The 17,753-nt window shown below is 43.0% G+C and overlaps 1 protein-coding gene across 4 annotated transcripts in view; it reads left to right on the forward strand.

Moving 5' to 3' along the window:
* Positions 1–17,753, forward strand: part of DUS2 (dihydrouridine synthase 2) — a 63,401-nt gene that overhangs the window by 25,676 nt on the left and 19,972 nt on the right. For 2 of the 4 annotated variants that reach the window (XM_060681574.2, XM_060681573.2), the window contains exons 15-16: positions 1–19; positions 3,203–3,759. The exon at positions 1–19 is cut by the window's left edge and continues 55 nt beyond it. In XM_060681574.2, the coding sequence (XP_060537557.1) occupies positions 1–19; positions 3,203–3,434 (251 nt within the window). In that variant the 3' untranslated portion in view covers positions 3,435–3,759. Of the gene's footprint in view, positions 20–3,202; positions 3,760–17,753 lie in introns of those variants that run through there. The other 2 variants (XM_060681575.2, XM_087877122.1) reach the window with 1 other exon arrangement.

Genomic DNA, 17,753 nt, shown 5'->3' on the forward strand with positions numbered 1-17,753 from the left:
AATACAGCTCAACGTTATGGTAAGCTGCTTTTGGGGAAGTTGTTTTTTTTTTTTTTACAAGGGGATCATTTGCTAGAGAGAGTAAAGTTGTTCATGACAGGTCGGAAAGAGAGAAGTAATGTTGGTATGGTACTTTTAGATCAGGGATATCCAACCTTGGCAACCTTAAAGACTTGTGGACTCCAACGCCCAGAATTCCATGCTGGCTGGGGAATTCTGGGAGTTGAAGTCCACAATTCTTAGATGTTCTTGTGGATGATTAATTCACATGCAATGGCTAAAAAAGCAGGACACACACTCCAGGTGGTCCTTTGACTTACGACCACAGTTGAGCCAAACATTTATGTTGCTAAGTGAAACATTTGTTAAGTGAATCACTGCTGTTAGTTAAGGTAGTAACAAGGTTGTTAAGTGAATCTGGCTTCCCCATTAACTGTTGTGACCTAGACTTACTGAGTCATTACAAGTCACAATTAGTCCCATTAGTAACAGTTTATTCCCAGGTGAATACTAATTAGTTGCAAAACAAGTCCTTCGGAAGAAGTCCTTCAGGATAATCACCAACTTTTATCTTCTTTGACACCCTGCCAAAGGCCTTATTGGCAAAGCCCCACAAAGTTCAGAAACAAACAAGAGACATTGACTGGAAACAGAGTTAGCAATGTTGCTTTCCTGCCAAAAGGTCCCAAGTGCCTTTGTTTCTCTTTTAAGCCTGATGGGAGGGGGCAATCATCTCCTGGCCTTACTCCCGAGTCGTCCCTTTTGCTTTAGCTGCTCTTGCCTTCTGGCAGCTCTGTGCATGCGTGCACTAGGAACAGGCTCCTCCTGTTCCTCTGCCTCTCTGCTGTCCAACTCTGGGGGCTCCGGAGTCAGCGCATCACTCCCAGATGGCCCTGGCTCCCTCTCTGCCTCCGATGCAGAGCCCTCGTCAGGGCCTTCCCCAGACTCCATGACTGGCCCATGTTCCTCCCCAGCCTCCTCACTGTCCAACTCGGCTGTCAGCTCCACAGGCTGCTGGCGGACCACAATATTGACTTTGCTTGTCAGAAGGTTGCAAAAGATGATCACATGACCCTGGGATACTGCAACCGCAATAACTATGAACCACTTCCCAAGCATTTGAATTTTTGGTCATGTGACCATGGGGATGCTGCAAAAGTTATAAGCATGAAAAACAGTTTTAAGTCCCTTTTTTCAGCACTGTTGTAACTTCAGACGGTCACTAAACAAACTGTTGTAAGCCGAGGACTACCTGTATGGAAAATGTCAGGTTATTGCTCTCTGTAATGCCTGGAAACTTCATTCCATTTTTTAAGTAGCCCAAATTTGGTTACTTTTAACTACAGTTTGTTGAAATGGACCAAGCAAACCCTAGCTCAGGAAAGCATATATTTTAAGTGACCACGATAAGCCCAAATATAGTTTAGGGTTCAGATGACAAGCTAAGCTATGTTTTTTTCTAAAACCAGCAGATGTGCAGCTGTGTGAGAGGAATAGAATAGAATGGAATGGAATGGAATGGAATATTGGAATGAAGAATAGAATAGAATGGAATGGAATGGAATGGAATGGAATGGAATGGAATGGAATAGAATAATAGAATTTTATTGGCCAAGTGTGATTGGACACACAAGGAATTTGTCTTTGGTGCATATGCTCCCAGTCTACATAAAAGAAAAGATACATTTATCAGAATAGAATAGAATAGAATAGAATAGAATAGAATAGAATAGAATAGAATAGAATAGAATTTTTATTGGCCAAATGTGATTGGACTCACAAAGAATTTGTCTTGGTCCAGGAGCTCTCAGTGTACATAAAAGACAAGATACATTTATCAAGAATCATAAGGTACAACACTTAATGATAATCATAGGGTACAAATAAGCAATCAGGAAATTATATCAATATAAGTTGTAAGGATACAAGCGTAAGGATACAAGAGAAGAGAATCGAATATATAGCTCCTTCACATAACTTTAAACCATGATTGAGAATTGCATTTGAGCCTAACTCTTAACATTCTAATAATTCTTACGTTAACCTTGTAAAGTAAATCATGTTATGCTTGGCTGGTAAGTGAAGTCTCTTATGATTTGGAAAATTCACAGCAGAAGTTAGATTCAGGAGAGAACTTCACAGTTTTCCACTGGGTTGAAATAGATGGTAAGGTAATTTCGTGGTACTTTTGTGTATAAGTATAAGTAAGTATAAGTATAATTCTATTTCTATACCGCCCTTCTCCCGAAGGACTCAGGGTGGTGTACAGCCTATTTAAAAACACAAGACAAACATCAATTAAAAATTTAAAATTATTAAATAAATTCGGCTCAATTTAAAACCCCAGGAATTTAAAATACCCCAATTTAAAATTATTATGTTGATAGCCCGGCCTGGTGGAACAACAGGGTCTTCAGTGCACAGCGAAATACCCAGAGGTTGGAGATCTTACAAATTTCTGGGGCAGTTCATTCCACAGGGCTGGGGCTCCCACAGAGAAGGCCCTCCCCCTGGGTGTCGCCAGCCGACATAACTTGGCCGATGGCACCCTGAGGAGACCCTCTCTGTGGGAACGGACTGGTCGGTGGGAGGCTATTGGTGGCAGAAGACGGTCTTGGAGGTACTCGGGAAAAGGAAGGAACCATCTGCCTATCCATTTCAGAGAACGACTGACCGAGTGCCACAGGCCTGTCCAGTAGAGTTGTTCGGTTACAACTTTCCGTGAAGATCGGCTATAAACACTTGGAAGCATCTGCTGTGCTGGCATTTCTTATGGCCTTGGGGCGGCGAAGGCAGTGTCCCATTTGGGATTGTTCTGACTTAAGTTATGCTGAAGTGTTCAGCGTAGATTCTCAGTCATCCAGGCCCTGGTTGTCCCAAAGGTGCTTTTTCAAGAGGCAACTGGACTTTCTTTGTTTTTTTTCCTTCGAAGACGTGTCGCTTCTCATCCAAGAAGCTGAAGAAGCTTGGATGAGAAGCGAAACATCTTCAAGGAAATGCCGAATGCAGAGTTTTGAATTTTATGTATACAGGTAGTCCTTGACTTACAACTGTTCATTTATCGACCGTTTGAAGTTACAACAGTACCGAAGGAAGTGACGTCCATCCAGTCCTCGCACTTACAACTCTCGCAGCGTTCCCACGGTCACAAGATCAAAATTCAGACTCTTAGCAACCATATTCCCGTCTTCTTCTTTTCCAGGGAAAAATCCAAGAAACTAGCAGAACAAGCGGCGGCTATTGCCTGTTTAAGAACTCTGGGCCTCCCGGAAGGCAAACGCGACGAAAACACCAACCACGCCTTGCTTAACAAACGCAAGAGGCCAGATCGGGAACTTTTGAACTGTGATGAACACAGAGACAGCTTTGCGGTCGATGCTGTTTGCAAAAAACCTCATTTTCTTCCCAAAGAATCCCTTTGCCACAGTTCCTAATGACCACACTACTCTCGCTGGCGTTTTTACAACTATGCAGCTCCCCGTTCCCACCCAAATTTCTCTGCCCTTTATTTTTCTTGGAGGCAATCAGATGGAACAGGTAAATTTGAATTTTTGAATCCCTATCCCTTGGGATAGGCATGGAATCTCTTACCATTTTTATTTTGCACCTTTTTCACTGGGACAATCAATTCTTTTGCGCCAGGGGCCTTGACTTTTTCCGTCTCCGGGACTCACCGAGCAGGCATTCCTCAAATTCTTTATTTCAATTGTCGGCCCTCTCGCCAGATCATTAAACCTTGCAAGATATCGTCTCTCTTTACTCAAGCATCTACTCTTCTTCAGCCAAAATCTCGCGACATACGTGATTGTTTCAAGGTCTTTTAAAATTTAATTGTGGTAGCTTTGCACACACTGCAGGATTGGGGAGGGGGGAGTCACCCCTCATGGCGCCTGCAGACCAGGGGTGAAATCCAGCAGGTTCTGACAGGTTCTGGAGAACCGGTAGCGGAAAATTTGAGTAGTTCGGAGAACCGGCAAATACCACCTCTGGCTGGCCCAGAGTGGGGTGGGAATGGAGATTTTGCAATATCCTTCCCCTGCACGCCCACCAAGCCACGCCCACAGAACCGGTAGGGAAAAATTTTGGATTTCACCCCTGCTGCAGACGCCACACTGCTGACTTTGTCTAGGGTAGGGGTATGTAATCTTGGCAAGTTTGAGACTTGTGGACTTCTGGCTGGCTAGGGAATTCTGGGAGTTGAAAATTGAGAATGGAAGATGGAACTCTGAACTGTTCTGATTGGAACTTATCTCAGAATGTAGTACCCTTTTCCCCGCACCCCAAAATAAGACATTCCCTGATAATAAGCCCAATCGGGCTTTTGAGCGCATGGCAATAAGGCCAAGCGCTTATTTCAGGGTTCAAAAAAATATCAGACAGGGTCTTATTTTTGGGAAAACACGGTACTTTGTTTGCAGCTGATTCTTTTCTAGGGGGAAAAAATGGGGGAATAGCAACAAGCAAAACGTGCAGCTTGTTTAATGCCAATTCCCCCAATTCTAATTTTCTTACAATATTTTTTTTTGTCTCCAAAGTTAAAATGCAAAATGGGGGGGGGGCGGGAGAGAAAAAACGAACTTCCACTGCAAACAGAGCAATGAAATAATAGTAATAAAAACGTATGTTACAAAAAGTAACAGATGACAACTAGCCGTATTTTTCGGAGTATGACGCACCTTTTTCCCCAAAAAAAGAGGGTGAAAATCTGGGTGCGTCTTATAATTGGAATGTAGCCCTGCCCAGCTTCTCAAACAGAGGTTTCAGAGGCTGAAAAAAGCATCAGAAACGAAGATTCAGAAAAAAAGCCTCCAAACAGAGCTTCAGAGCTACCTGTCTTCCTTTTCGACTTGTGGGGGGGGGGAAAAAGAGGGTTCCTGCCCATTAGCTGGAGTAGATTCGGGAACAAGGGAAAGTTGTTGTATCCATTGTGCACATTAGAGGGCAGCACAAACCGCAGGCTCTCCATCCTCACAGCCATGTTTGCCGTTGTTACGAAGCGGCAGAGAATAGCAGGAGTTCTCTGAAATTCTTCCAGCCAAGGGACTTTCAACCCCAACCTGCATGACAAAGAACAGGGGGCTTCTCAGTGACGTGGATGTGGTGGCTCAGTGGCTAAGACGCTGAGCTTGTTGATCAAAAGGTCGGCAGTTCAGCGGTTCAAATCCTTAGTGCCGTGTAACGGGGTGAGCTCCCATGACTTGTCCCAGCTTCTGCCAACTTAGCAGTTCGAAAGCACGTAAAAAATGCGAGTAGAAAAATAGGGACCACCTTTGGTGGGAAGGAAACAGTGTTCCGTGCGCTTTTGGCGTTGAGTCATGTCAGCCACATGACCACAGAGACGTCTTTGGACAGCGCTGGCTCTTCGGCTTTGAAACAGAGATGAGCACCATCCCCTAGAGTCGGGAACGACTAGCACATATGTGCGAGGGGAACCTTTACCTCTCAGTGAAAGCACCTGTAGGTTCTGGATTGTTTACTTGACTCCTGTTTGTAAGAATCCAGCTAGTCCGGCATAGAAACTACATAGTCATCCATGACGTTATTTGCAGTCTTTATTTTCAGGGATGAAAGCCGGGTAGCCTCAAATAAAGCGCTATCGATTTTAATTTCTGCATTGCTTTTTAGAGATCCTGGGAATTTCTTCTTACAGAATGGACATTTTATTAACCAGCTTTATGCCGGTTTCTGAAAGCCATGAGGATTGTCTTTTGAACAATATTCCCTGTTGGAGAGTATCAAAAAAGAAAAAGAAATAAAAAAACCCCAGCCTAATCAAGGAACCGCTAAGATCACTTCCACCATCATTGACAGGGCAAGGCGCTTGCTTATAAATAAGAAAGCAAGCCCTTCTCCCTTCTAGCACTGATGATGTTACTTATTGGGGTAACGAAATGTCTGCGAGAAAAAAGCCAAGTTCAGAGAGCACTAAGGACTTTATGGCACTGATGACATAACCCACTTGGGTAATGAAACGTCTGTAAGAAAACCACTAAGCTCTGAGAGCATTAAGGACCCAACGGACTACTACTTCCTTCTCCTCCTCCTCTCCACAAACCCCACCCCCTTCTAGCTCTGATGATGTTACCTAGTTGTCTAATGAAACATCTGCAAGAAAACAAGCTCAAAGAGCATTAAGGACCCAACATGCTTCCTCCTCCTCCTCTCCTCTTCCTCCTCCTCCTCCTCCTCCTCCCACAAACCCCACCCCCTTCTAGCATTAATGATTTTATCTATTTGGCTAATGAAGCGTCTGCAAGAAAACAACCAAGCTCAGCACTGAGGACCCAACAGGCTTATTCTCCTCCTCTTCCTCTCCACACACCCCATACCCTTCTAGCACTGACGACGTTACCTAGTTGGGTGATGAAAGTTCTGCAAGAAAACAACCCAAGCTCAGAGAGCACCAAGGACCCCGCCGTCAAGATTTTTCTGGATTTCCTTTTATTTCCCCCCTAATCTTTTTTTTTTTTTAAACCTGCCCTCTCCCGTTCGAGCTGGCACCTCCATGCTTTGCAAAAGAGCTCCGTGCATGACACGCCTGCCATGTCCTCGTCCTCCTCTCAGGACACTCGTGGGCACCTCCAAAAGAAGAGTCTTGAATGCCCCTTGACCTTAGATACTCCTGCATTCGGGACTTCCTTCTCCGGAGGAGATGTTAGCAGAACATATTTTGGAATGTCCCGGGCATGGAGCCGAGCCTTGCCCTGGAATGTCAGGCTTAATGTCGGACTCGATGCCGTCGGAATAGCAGCAGATCCAGTGCTTCCCTGGGACTCTGGCTCGGAGAGCACTGTGGCTGTGGCTGCGGGACAGCTCAGCTGTTCCGTTCCAGACTTCAGAAATGCTGTGCTGGTTGTTTCTTTTCCTTTTTAACTTACCCCCTCCCCCACCGTGGCCTGCAGTGAATGCACTTTGCAGGATGCTTTTCAGCAAGTCTTTAATGTCATGAAAAACAGGTGTTCGTTCCAAGGCAACACTCATTGACAAAAAGGGGTTTTGTCACCCTATCAGGAAAAAAAACAAAACACCAGATGTCCGGAGATGCTGTCGTGCTAACTTGAGACCCAGAAAGGGCTCCGTTAGTGGGTGTGGTCTGGGGCTGGCACCAACGTCGTCTTTGCCGGGTGCACAGGCTTCTGTGGGAGCTATTGGTCTTTCTGCCCTCCCCACCCCCGTCTCCCCTGCAGCCAAGGCAGAAGACGGGAAGAAGGAACAAGTTCTTCCGAGGATGTGCGCTCAGAGGACTTCTGTGCGTATGGGAAGAACCAAGCTGCCATTCGGACTCGTTTCCTCCTGCCTGTGTCAGTCCTCCAGAAGCAGATTGCATGCAAAGATGCTCCATGATTTAAAAAAAAAAAAAAATAGAACAGGAAGCTTAAACGTTTGAACGTTGAACCGTTTCCCAGATTTGAGTGAACGTTGAGTTAGGTTCTATCTTGCTGTGTCAAGATGTTGTCCTAGTATACTATTCAGATCACGGGAGCTCTTTGTCTTCATGGCGGTTGGTGTATGACAGTGTTTTAAGTTAAATATATCATAAGGAGAAATCCTAAATTCGCATACCTGGCAGGCTCAAACAGAGACAGTAGAGTAGAGTAGAGTAGAGTAGACTAGACTAGACTAGACTAGACTAGACTAGACTAGACTAGACTAGACTAGATTTGACAATCGAATCGAATAGGACAGGAATAGAATAGAAATGGAATGAGAATAGAATATAGAATATAATAATAATAATACTTCATTGTCATTGTACGTGTATACCCAGTATACCCATACAACAAAATTCACTTAACATCCAAAGACCAGGTCCAACACACATAACAATCCCCAAACACACTCCCACCCACCACAATTCCCCACCCCTAAACTACCCAAACATCCACACAACAGACCAAGTAATGCTGTCCAACAGCTCACTGTTGTTGGCCCTTTAGTTCATTATTGAGTGCAATTATAGCTCTGGGATAAAAACTATTCAGAAGACAGTGTGGTCCGAGTTTTAATTGTTCTGAATCTTCTGCCAGAAGGCAACAGTCCAAAAAGATGGTAAGCAGGCTGGGAAGAGTCTCTGAGAATGTTATGCAACTTCCTCAAACAGCGAGATTCGAAGATGTCGTCCAGGGCTGGTAGCTGGAGCCCGATGATGTTCTGGGCAGTTTTAATGATTCTCTGTAGAGCTGTAGGGGGTTACCATTCAGCTCACACTTGGCTGATCTTGGAAAAACCCAACAGGGTCAACCTGGTTAGCATTTGCTGGAGTCCTACGGAGAACTCTTCGAGTGGCTTGCTAGAATGAGAGCTTCTTGGATGAGAAACGAGACATCTTCCAAGAAAAACCAACACCCAGCTGCCTCGTGAAAAAGCACCTTTGGGACAACACTGACTTGGATGACTGAGAACACATGACTGAAATTCAGGAGTTTGGCAATTGGAATCTATTTATGACCGTGGCAGCCTCCTGAGATCCTAGCCAGCTTCCAAGAAGAAAAGTGAAAGGGGGAAAACTGGATTTGCTTAACAGCCATGTCATTCACTTAATTATAGTGATTTGCATAACAACTAGGGTTAAAAAAAAAGGACTTAAAATTGAGTGTGACTTGCGTAACAACTGCTTTTGTTACCAATGGAAATCTATTTATTTATTTATTTTTAGTTATTTATTTCATCAAGCATGTATTAGATAACAGATATAAGTTATTTATTTCATCAAGCATATATTAGATAACAGATATAAGTATAATCATCTCCTTTTTAAAATTTTAAAATTTAAATTTTAAATACTAATTTTAATTTGTTTAATGATGGGATATTTTTAAAATTGAGCCAAATTGTTTAATCTGTTTTAATTTATTTTAAATTTTGTACTCTTGTGTTTTATCCTTTGGCTGTTCACCGCCCTGAGTCCTTCGGGAGAAGGGCGGTATAGAAATCTAATAAAATAAAATAAATAAATAAATATAAACAAGATTATGAATATATAAAATGGATATGAATAAAAGGGGACATTAGGACAGGGACGGAAGGCACGTTGGAGCGCTTATGCACGCCCCTTACAGACCTCTTAGGAATGGGGAGAGGTTAACAGTAGACAGTCTAAGGTTAAAGTTTTGGGGGTTTGGGGAAGAAACCACAGAGTCAGGTAGTGCATTCCAGGCATTGATCACTCTGTTGCTGAAGTCGTCTTTTTTTTTTGCTTTAATTTATATGCCGCCCTTCTCCGAGCGTTAAGCAATAGCCTTCATACTTTTGTATATTTATACAAAGTCAGCTTATTGCCCCCACAATCTGGGTCCTCATTTTACCTACCTTTGAAAGGATGGAAGACTGAGTCAACCTTGAGTCTGGTGGGATTTGAACTAGCAGTAATTGCAAGCAGCAGATGTTAATAACAGTGCATTAGTCCACTGTCCTACCAAGGCTCTTTTTTTTGTATTTTCTACAATCGAGTTTGGAGCTATTTACTTTAAGTTTGTATCTATTGGGTGCTCATGTATTATTGCGGTTGAAGCTGAAGTAGTCATTGACAGGAAGGACATTGTGGCAGAAAATTTTATGTACTACGCTTAGATCAGACCGAAGGCGGCGTAGTTCTAAGTTGTCTAAGCCCAAAATTTCAAGCCTGGTGGCATAAGGGATTCTATTGCGAGTAGAGGAGTGGAGGACTCTTCTCGTGAAAGATCTCTGGACTCGCTCAATTGTATTAATGTCCAATATGCAGTGCGGGTTCCAGACAGATGAGCTGTATTCGAGAATTGGTCTAGCAAAGGTTTTGTATGCCCTAGTTTGCAGTTCAATATTACCGGAGAAGAAGCTTCGCAAGATTAGGTTAACAACTCTTAATGCCTTTTTGGCAATGCTGTTACAGTGAGCTTTGGCACTTAGATCGTTTGAGATGAGTACTCCAAGGTCCTTGACAGAGTGAGGGTCATATACTAGGTCATATCTGCCCAGCTTATATTTTGTGTTCTGATGCTAATTGTCCTAAGTCAAGGACTACTGTAAAGTTTCTTTTTTTAAAATAGACACAGTGGCTTGCTTTCCCTTACTCTTCCATCGATTGTGCTAAAGCGGCCTTCCACCTCAAGTTCATTTAAGTTAATCGAGCAGGATGGGAGCTGCATATTTTGGAGCGAAAGCCGAGCTCTGTCTTTTGAGTCTCTGCAGGGTTTCTGCTAGGCTGCTGCTGGCTTCGGTGACGCCACCGGAGCAGCTTTGCGTGAATGGCCTTGGGAAAATTAAACTCCTGGGTCTGAGCCTCACTAGGGTGTTGAGTTCAGTTTGTATGCATGACTGGGAGCTGCCTTCCCTGCCAACTTTCAAACTTTGTAAAAAAAAAAAAAAAAAGTTGTGCCAGTAAGCAGAGGCTGCTATTTTTTTCAGAAGTGTTGGAAGTAAAATATGTACTAGTATTTAACCACATTTCCGAATTAAATTACGGTTGGAGTACATGGAAAGAAACATGGAAAAGAAAGGAAAAGGGAAAAGAAAGAAAAGAAAAAAGAAAAGGAAGAAAAGAGGAAGGAAGAAAAAGAAAGAGAAAGAAAAGAGAAAGGAAGAAAAAGAAAAAAGAAAAGAGAAAGGAAGGAAAAGAGAGAGAGAAAGGAAAGAAAAAGGAAAAAGAAGGAAGAAAGGAAGAGAAAGGAAAGAAAGAAAAGAAAAAGAAAGAAAGAAGAAAGGAAAGAGAAGGAAGGAAAGAAGAAGAAAAAAAGAAAGAAAGAAAGAAAGGAAAGAAAGAAAGAAAGAGAAAGAAAAAGATAAATCCAGTAAGTGAGTCCTTTGATGAGAATCTAGAACAGTATTTCTCAACCTTGGCAACTTGAAGATGTCTGGACTTCAATTCCCAGAACACATTTCACATTTCAATTCCACACATTTTTAAGTTTCCAAGATTGAGAAACACTGACCTAAAAAGTGGCAAGGAAGAACCAGTGACTACTAAGAAAAACAGAATCATTTCTCCTTTGTATAATAACCCAAGGCCGCCAGTTCAAACCCTGCCCTTCCTCCTGTAAGCCACGCTCGCTCAGAAGTTTCTCGACAAGTTTGGAAGCGGATTTGAGAGTCTCCGGTTCCTGCCAGTCAGGCTCCTGTACTCTTCAGCGACTACAGGGTTAACCCTGAAGTAATACCTCCTTCCTGAGCACTTCTGTTTATTTGCTTATAACGAATTACACACAGAGAACATAGCTTGCCAGCAGGGATTTTGCTGCATCCCTTGGTGACAGCGAATACTCCGCGAGCAACTAATTGGTCCAGCAATTCCCAATTGAAAAAAAAAAAGTGTGTACTGTAGTCAGAAACTGCTTGGCGTGTTTTGGCACAGCAAACCAGGTCTTTTGCGCGTTAAGCCACTTCTCCCTCAAGATTGTTTTCAACCCTTTTTACCTAACTTTGTTTTAAAACCCAAAGCTGGGTTGCCCGACTGGATCAATTTATAGATAGATAGATAGATAGATAGATAGATGATAGATAGATAGATAGATAGATAGATAGATAGATAGATAGATAGATAGATAGATAGATGATGGGTGGATGGACATAGACATAGACAGACATAGACATAGACATAGACATAGACATAGATCAGGAGTGAAATGCTCCCAATTCGGACTGGATCGCCCGATCCGGTAGCGATGGAGGCGGGTGGTTCGGAGAACCGGTAGCAAAAATCCCTGGCCCCCCACCCCTGCCCGGCTGAGCTGCACAATCATCAAAGGCTTATTTTTTACTTTTAAAAGCATTTTTTCTACAACCTCTTCGGCCGAAAAAATGTTTTTAAAAGTAAAAAAAAAAAGCCTCTGATGGTCGCGTGGCTCAGCTGGGATCCTCAGAGGCATTTAAAAGAAAAAAAGTCTCCGCCGATCAGGCAACTCAGCTGGGATTGTCAGAGCCTTTTAAAAGCTTTTTTTTTACAACCTCTTTGCCGAAAAGAAGAAAAAATGTAGAAAAAATGGTTTTAAAAGTAAAAAAAAAATTGGCCACGCCCACCCAGTCACATTACCCCCTCCCCAAACCACGCCCACAGAACCGGTAGTACCAAATTTTTAGATTTCACCACTGATATATAGATATAGATACATAAAATGTCTTAAATTTTGCATTCGTGACACAATAAAAGTATCTTACAATTTTGTATTTTCCTATTAAAAGGGCCTTTTTTAAAAAAATGTCTTATAAAAATCATGGATATAACATCAATGATCATTTAAAATCAGTTGTCAAAAAACATAACCTGAGCCAGTTCGGTCTAGTGATGAAAGCACCAGGTTAGAAAACAAGGAGACCATGAGTTCAAGTCCTGTCTTAGACATGGATGACTTTGGGCCAATCACAAATCAACGGTGAGTTCTATTCCCACCTTAGCCAGGAAAGCCGGGTGGGTAACTTTGGGCCAATCACCAGGAGATGGTGAGTTCTAGTTCCACCTTGGGCATGAAAGCTGACTGGGTATCTTTGGGCCACTTACTCTCTTTTTTAACCCAACCCATCTCACAAGGTTGTTGTTGTGGAGAAAATAGGAGGAAGAAGTATGAAGCATGTTTGCCAATTTGAGTTATTTATAAAAATAATGATAAAAATTTACTAAAGATGGCAACATATAGTATGAATCCATTTAATCAAGTACTTCTTCATATCATGTAAAGCAGGGGTGTCAAACTTGGTTTCATTGAGGGCCGCATCAGGGTTGTGTTTGACCTCGGTGGGCCAGGGGGCATGGCCAGCCTGACGTCACTCATGTCAGGGGCGCCTGTGGTGGCCCGGGTGCTCTGCCAGCAGAAACAGGCTCCTGAGCTCCATTTTTGGCTGCAATGGCCTCCTGTAACCCTCTGCTAGCGAAAACAGCTCGGGAAAGCCACCGGCAGCCCTCCTGAACTCTGTTTTTGCTGGCAGAGGCACCACCAGCCAGTCCTTCACTGTTTCCAGGGCGGCCCTACAGGCCAGATCTCAACCCCCCGTGGGCCGGATCTGGCCCGTGGGCCTTGAGTTTATTTATTTATTTAATTTGTTTTATTATTCATATTTCTATGCCGCCCACTCTCCGAGGACTCTGGGCGGCTTACACCAAAGAGAGTATACTAAATAGCATATTGCCCCCAAAAATCTGGGTCCTCATTTTACCCATCTCGGAAGGACGAAAGGCTGAGTCAACCTTGAGCCGGTGAGATTTGATCCGCTGATCTGCTGAACTAGCAGTCAGCTGAAATAGCTGCAGTACTGCACCCTAACCACTGCGCCACCTCAGTTTGACACCCCTGATGTAAAGCATCAAGACTCACCACTGCTGACCAACCTCCATTCTGGCATGTACCTACTTCTTAGCCTCTTGCTAAGTTTGGAACTGAGATAGCACCTATCTAACAGAATTGGAAGGGACCTTGGAGGTCTTCAACCCCAACCCCCTGCTCAGGCAGGAAACCCTATACCATTTCAGACAAATCCCTGCAACCTAATTTAAACCAGATTAGGCTGTTGAGTGAATCACTCTACTCGGGATGATCTTTGAAGTTTCTTCAACCAATAAAGGATGAAAACCTGACCTTCTCAAAAGTTCTTGGGTGTGCAAACCCTAGAATTCCCACCCACCACACCTGGTATTCCGAGAACTGATGACAAATTCTGGGTGTAGCAGCTGCGTGCCTTGGTATTTGGATAGGGTTCAAAACTCTGTTCATGCACAGTTCTTGTGATGTTGACTCACAACTCTTCTCACAACCCTGTATCTCAATGTTCTCAATGTTCTATACCAGGGGTCTCCAACCTTGGCAACTTTAGGACTTGTGGGCTTCAACTCTCAGATGCATACGCTGGCTGAGGAATTCTGGGAGTTGAAGTCCACAAGTTGTAAAGTTGCCAAGGTTGGAGACCCTTGTTCTACATTAACAAGATAATGGAAGAACTGTCAATTTAAAGGAGCCAGATGAGTGTTAAAAATATGTTTGTGTTGATGTGGCTTCCACATCAGGAAAAGATGGCTTCCAGGGCTGACAGGGCTGGACCTAGCAATGTCCCCCCCCCTTTTTTTTTGTCTGCCAAAGTCCTCTGAAGGACTTTGTTTTGCTGGGAGAGTGTTAGATGTTGTGAAAGGGTAATGCAAATGTATTGGATGATAACGCCGATAGAGGCTGTCTTGAGTTTGGGTGTAGCTGGAAATGGTTGCTTTCCGGAAGCAAGTGAGGAAGTCGAGAGTGACCGAGTTGTCAGCTAAGGGAGAAAAAGAGGAAGCAGAAACAGTTTGCTTCAGTGGGAGTGAAATGTGCTTCTTTAGATCCGCCTATTTGTAGATGTTTTGAAGTTTCCTTGAGGAAGCTAATATAAGCCAGTCAATGTCAGGTACAAAAGACCAGATCCACACGTGAGGTCCAGTTAAATTGATTTATTGCTAATCATGCTGATGCACAGGAATCTATTCAACTAACTGTTAGCACCTGCTAGGAGGTAGATAAAGGTCCATGGAGTTCAAGGGAGGTTGAACTTAGTTTGCTTGTGGCTACATAGCGATTCTAGGCTGATTCCTCTTTTAACTCCGCCCCAGGTTCTGCCACTCCTTCTCCTACAGTCGAGGGAACCTGCAAATAGATGGAGCAGTGTGGGGCTTAATCAGTGGTGGGATTCAGCCGGTTCTCATCGATTTGGGGGAACCGGTTGTTAAATTGCTGGCTGGCCCCTCCCTTCCCCACCCCGCCCCTTCCAGGAGTCCCCACCCACCACATTTCAGATCCCAGGTAAGTGCAGGGAAGCCTACCAGGCCCAAAACGAGGCATGGGGGGGGTGCAGCGCACTCCCCCCGCGACCCATTTTTGCTCCCGGGGGGGTGCAGGCGGCCGAGTGCTGCCTGTCACACCCCCTGGCCATGGCCACCATGGCCACGCCCACCCAGCCAGTCATTAGGGCAGAGAACCAGTTGTTAAATTATTTGAATCCCACCTGGGCTTAATCATTATAGATTAGAAGAGAAACCAACCGCACTTTTATGGTAGCGCTGTGTTCCCAACTATCATGTGCCTAAATGAAGTCAAGGCCATCTAAGCTAAGAAATCTGGGTTCGAAGACATCAGGAAGGTCCTTGGTTGGGGAAGACTTTGTCCGAGTATGAATAAGCCACCTCCAATCGCTTTGTTCATTGTCTTCTGATGTAATCAGATATGCAGTATCTTCTTTATAGGGCAAATACATAATGTCTTGGTTTGGTCATTATGTACCTGGAGGAGGTTGAGATACAAAAGGAATGGAGGTTGTTGTATATAATAACAGTTTAGAAAACAATTGAGACAAAAAATTCCTTGACAATGTATGCTGGAACATGGATAGATGGATGGGTGGGTGGGTTGGTAGATGGATGAATAGACAGAGTAGATGGAAGATAGATATGGAAGATATGAGAGAAAGAGAGAAAGAGATGGAAGATATGAAAGATAGATGGAAGATAAATGTGGAAGATATGAGAGAGAGAGATGGAAGATATGAAAGATAGAGAGATGGAAGATAGATATGGAAGATATGAGAGAGAGAGATGGAAGATAAATGCAGGAGATATGAGAGAGAGAGATGGAAGATATGAAAGATAGATGTAGAGATGGAAGATAGATACGGAAGATATGATAGATAGATAGATAGATACCGTGTTTCCCTGAAAATAAGACCCTGTCTTATATTTTTTTGAACCCTGAAATAAGCGCTTGGCCTTATTGCCATGTGCTCAAAAGCCCAATTGGGCTTATTATCAAGGGATGTCTTATTTTGGGGGAAACAGGATAGATAGATAGATAGAGAGAGATGGAAGATGGAGATATGGAAGATAGATATGAAAGAGAGAGAGAGAGAGAGAGAGAGAGATACCACATTCACTAACAGCTTGGGCATTCATAGCACGTTGCATAAACCAACTGTATCCCAACAACATCTGACGGGAGGGGGCTGCATGAAACTTATGGTTTGGAGACCAACAAATTCTTTAATGGATCAGTTTCCAACTTGTTGCTTTTTGAGGGAAGGTAACTTGGGAGACCCTGGTGATTTGTTTGCAAGAAAACCTCAGCACCCTGCGATATGTTGCAGAAATATATGGCATGGACTATGGGTCAGCCAACCTTGGTGCCTTATATTCCCTGAATCTCCAAGACCCAAATTTACAGTTTTCATGGAAGCAAAATAGAGAAGAAAGTGTGTCTTCCAGTTGTTGTTGTTGTTGTTGTTGTTGTTGTTGTTGTTGTTTTAAGGGTTCTGTCCACTCACACTTCTCTCTCTCTCTCTCTCTCTCTCTCTCTCTGCCCCTCCAAACACAGCTAAATCATGTGACGCATAAATAAATCAAGGGCAAAATGAGCTGTCCTAAAAAAATTTGCCGCGTTGCTGTGATGCAGAACATTCTAACCTCATCCTGTTTAGATGTACAACACAAACCCTTTTGCCCCAAGTTGCAAAGTCCCCATCCAGGATCTTGTGTAGGATGAGGTTGAGAACAGCTCGCCTACACACTTCACACCCGTTCGGGGAGAAGCAGGCTTTTGTTTTGCTGATGCGCTGTGTGTGCGCTATTTTTTTTTTTTTTTTGCTGACCCAGTGCTGGTGAACAGCGATGGGTGTGTTGATGGATACTTTCAACCAACTGACTCACGCAGGGTGGATTTCTTCAGTTGAATAAATAAATAAATAAAATAAATGAAGAGGTTGCCAAAGCTTTGGATACTGGGAGGTACCTAGTGGACATACTAATGTTGGCTGTAAATCCCAGCTCACATCTGGTGATTTTCACCGAATGGTGGTTTCGCAGCTAGCCTGACCTACTCAAAGCTTGGGTGGGTTAGATAGAAATGGGTGACCACCTACTGAAAGCCATATGAACCTTCTCACCATTATCTATAGACCCTTCACATCCTGGACATAAATTGTTTCAACTCCTACCCTACACTATAGAGCATTGCACACCTGAACAACTAGACACAAGGACAGTTTTTTCCCGAATGCCATCACTCTGCTAAACAAATAATTCCCTCAACACTGTCAAACTATTTACTAAGTCTGCACTACTATTAATCTTCTCATCATTCCCATCACCCATCTCCTTCCACTTAATGACTGTATGACTGTAACCTTGTTGCTGGTATCCTTACGATTTATATTGATATTGCTTCCTGATTGCTTATTTGTACCCTATGACTATCATTAAGTGTTGTACCTTACGATTCTTGATGAAAGTATCTTTTCTTTTATGTAGACTGAGAGCATATGGACCAAGACAAATTCTTTGTGTGTCCAATCCCACTTGGCCAATAAAGAATTCTATTCTATTCTATTCTATTCTATTCTATTCTATTCTATTCTATTCTATTCTATTCTATTCTATTCTATTCTATTCTATTCTATTCTATTCTATTCTACTCTACTCTACTCTACTCTACTCTACTCTACTCTACTCTACTCTACTCGCAGAATGGGGTGAGCTTCCGTTATTTGTCCCAGCTTCTGCCAACCTAGCAGTTCGAAAGCAGATTATAATTATAGATGATGGTATATTTATGGTAATTAATAAGTATTGGAAAGGTAAATTTGTAGACAAGAATCTGTAAATATTTTCTATTTTTACTCTCTGATTATTGGCGTATATATATATATGGATATTTTGGCGATGTTACACTGTGATAGAAAAATTATTATATATTTGTTTTTGATTTTTTTTTTCAACTATAATAAAAAAAATTATTTAATAAAAAATGCAAGGAGAAAAATAGGGACCACTTTGTTGGAAAGGT

The sequence above is a fragment of the Pantherophis guttatus genome, chromosome 11 (assembly GCF_059756535.1).
Source record: "Pantherophis guttatus breed Tessera chromosome 11, ASM5975653v1, whole genome shotgun sequence".
Lineage (NCBI taxonomy): Eukaryota > Metazoa > Chordata > Lepidosauria > Squamata > Colubridae > Pantherophis > Pantherophis guttatus.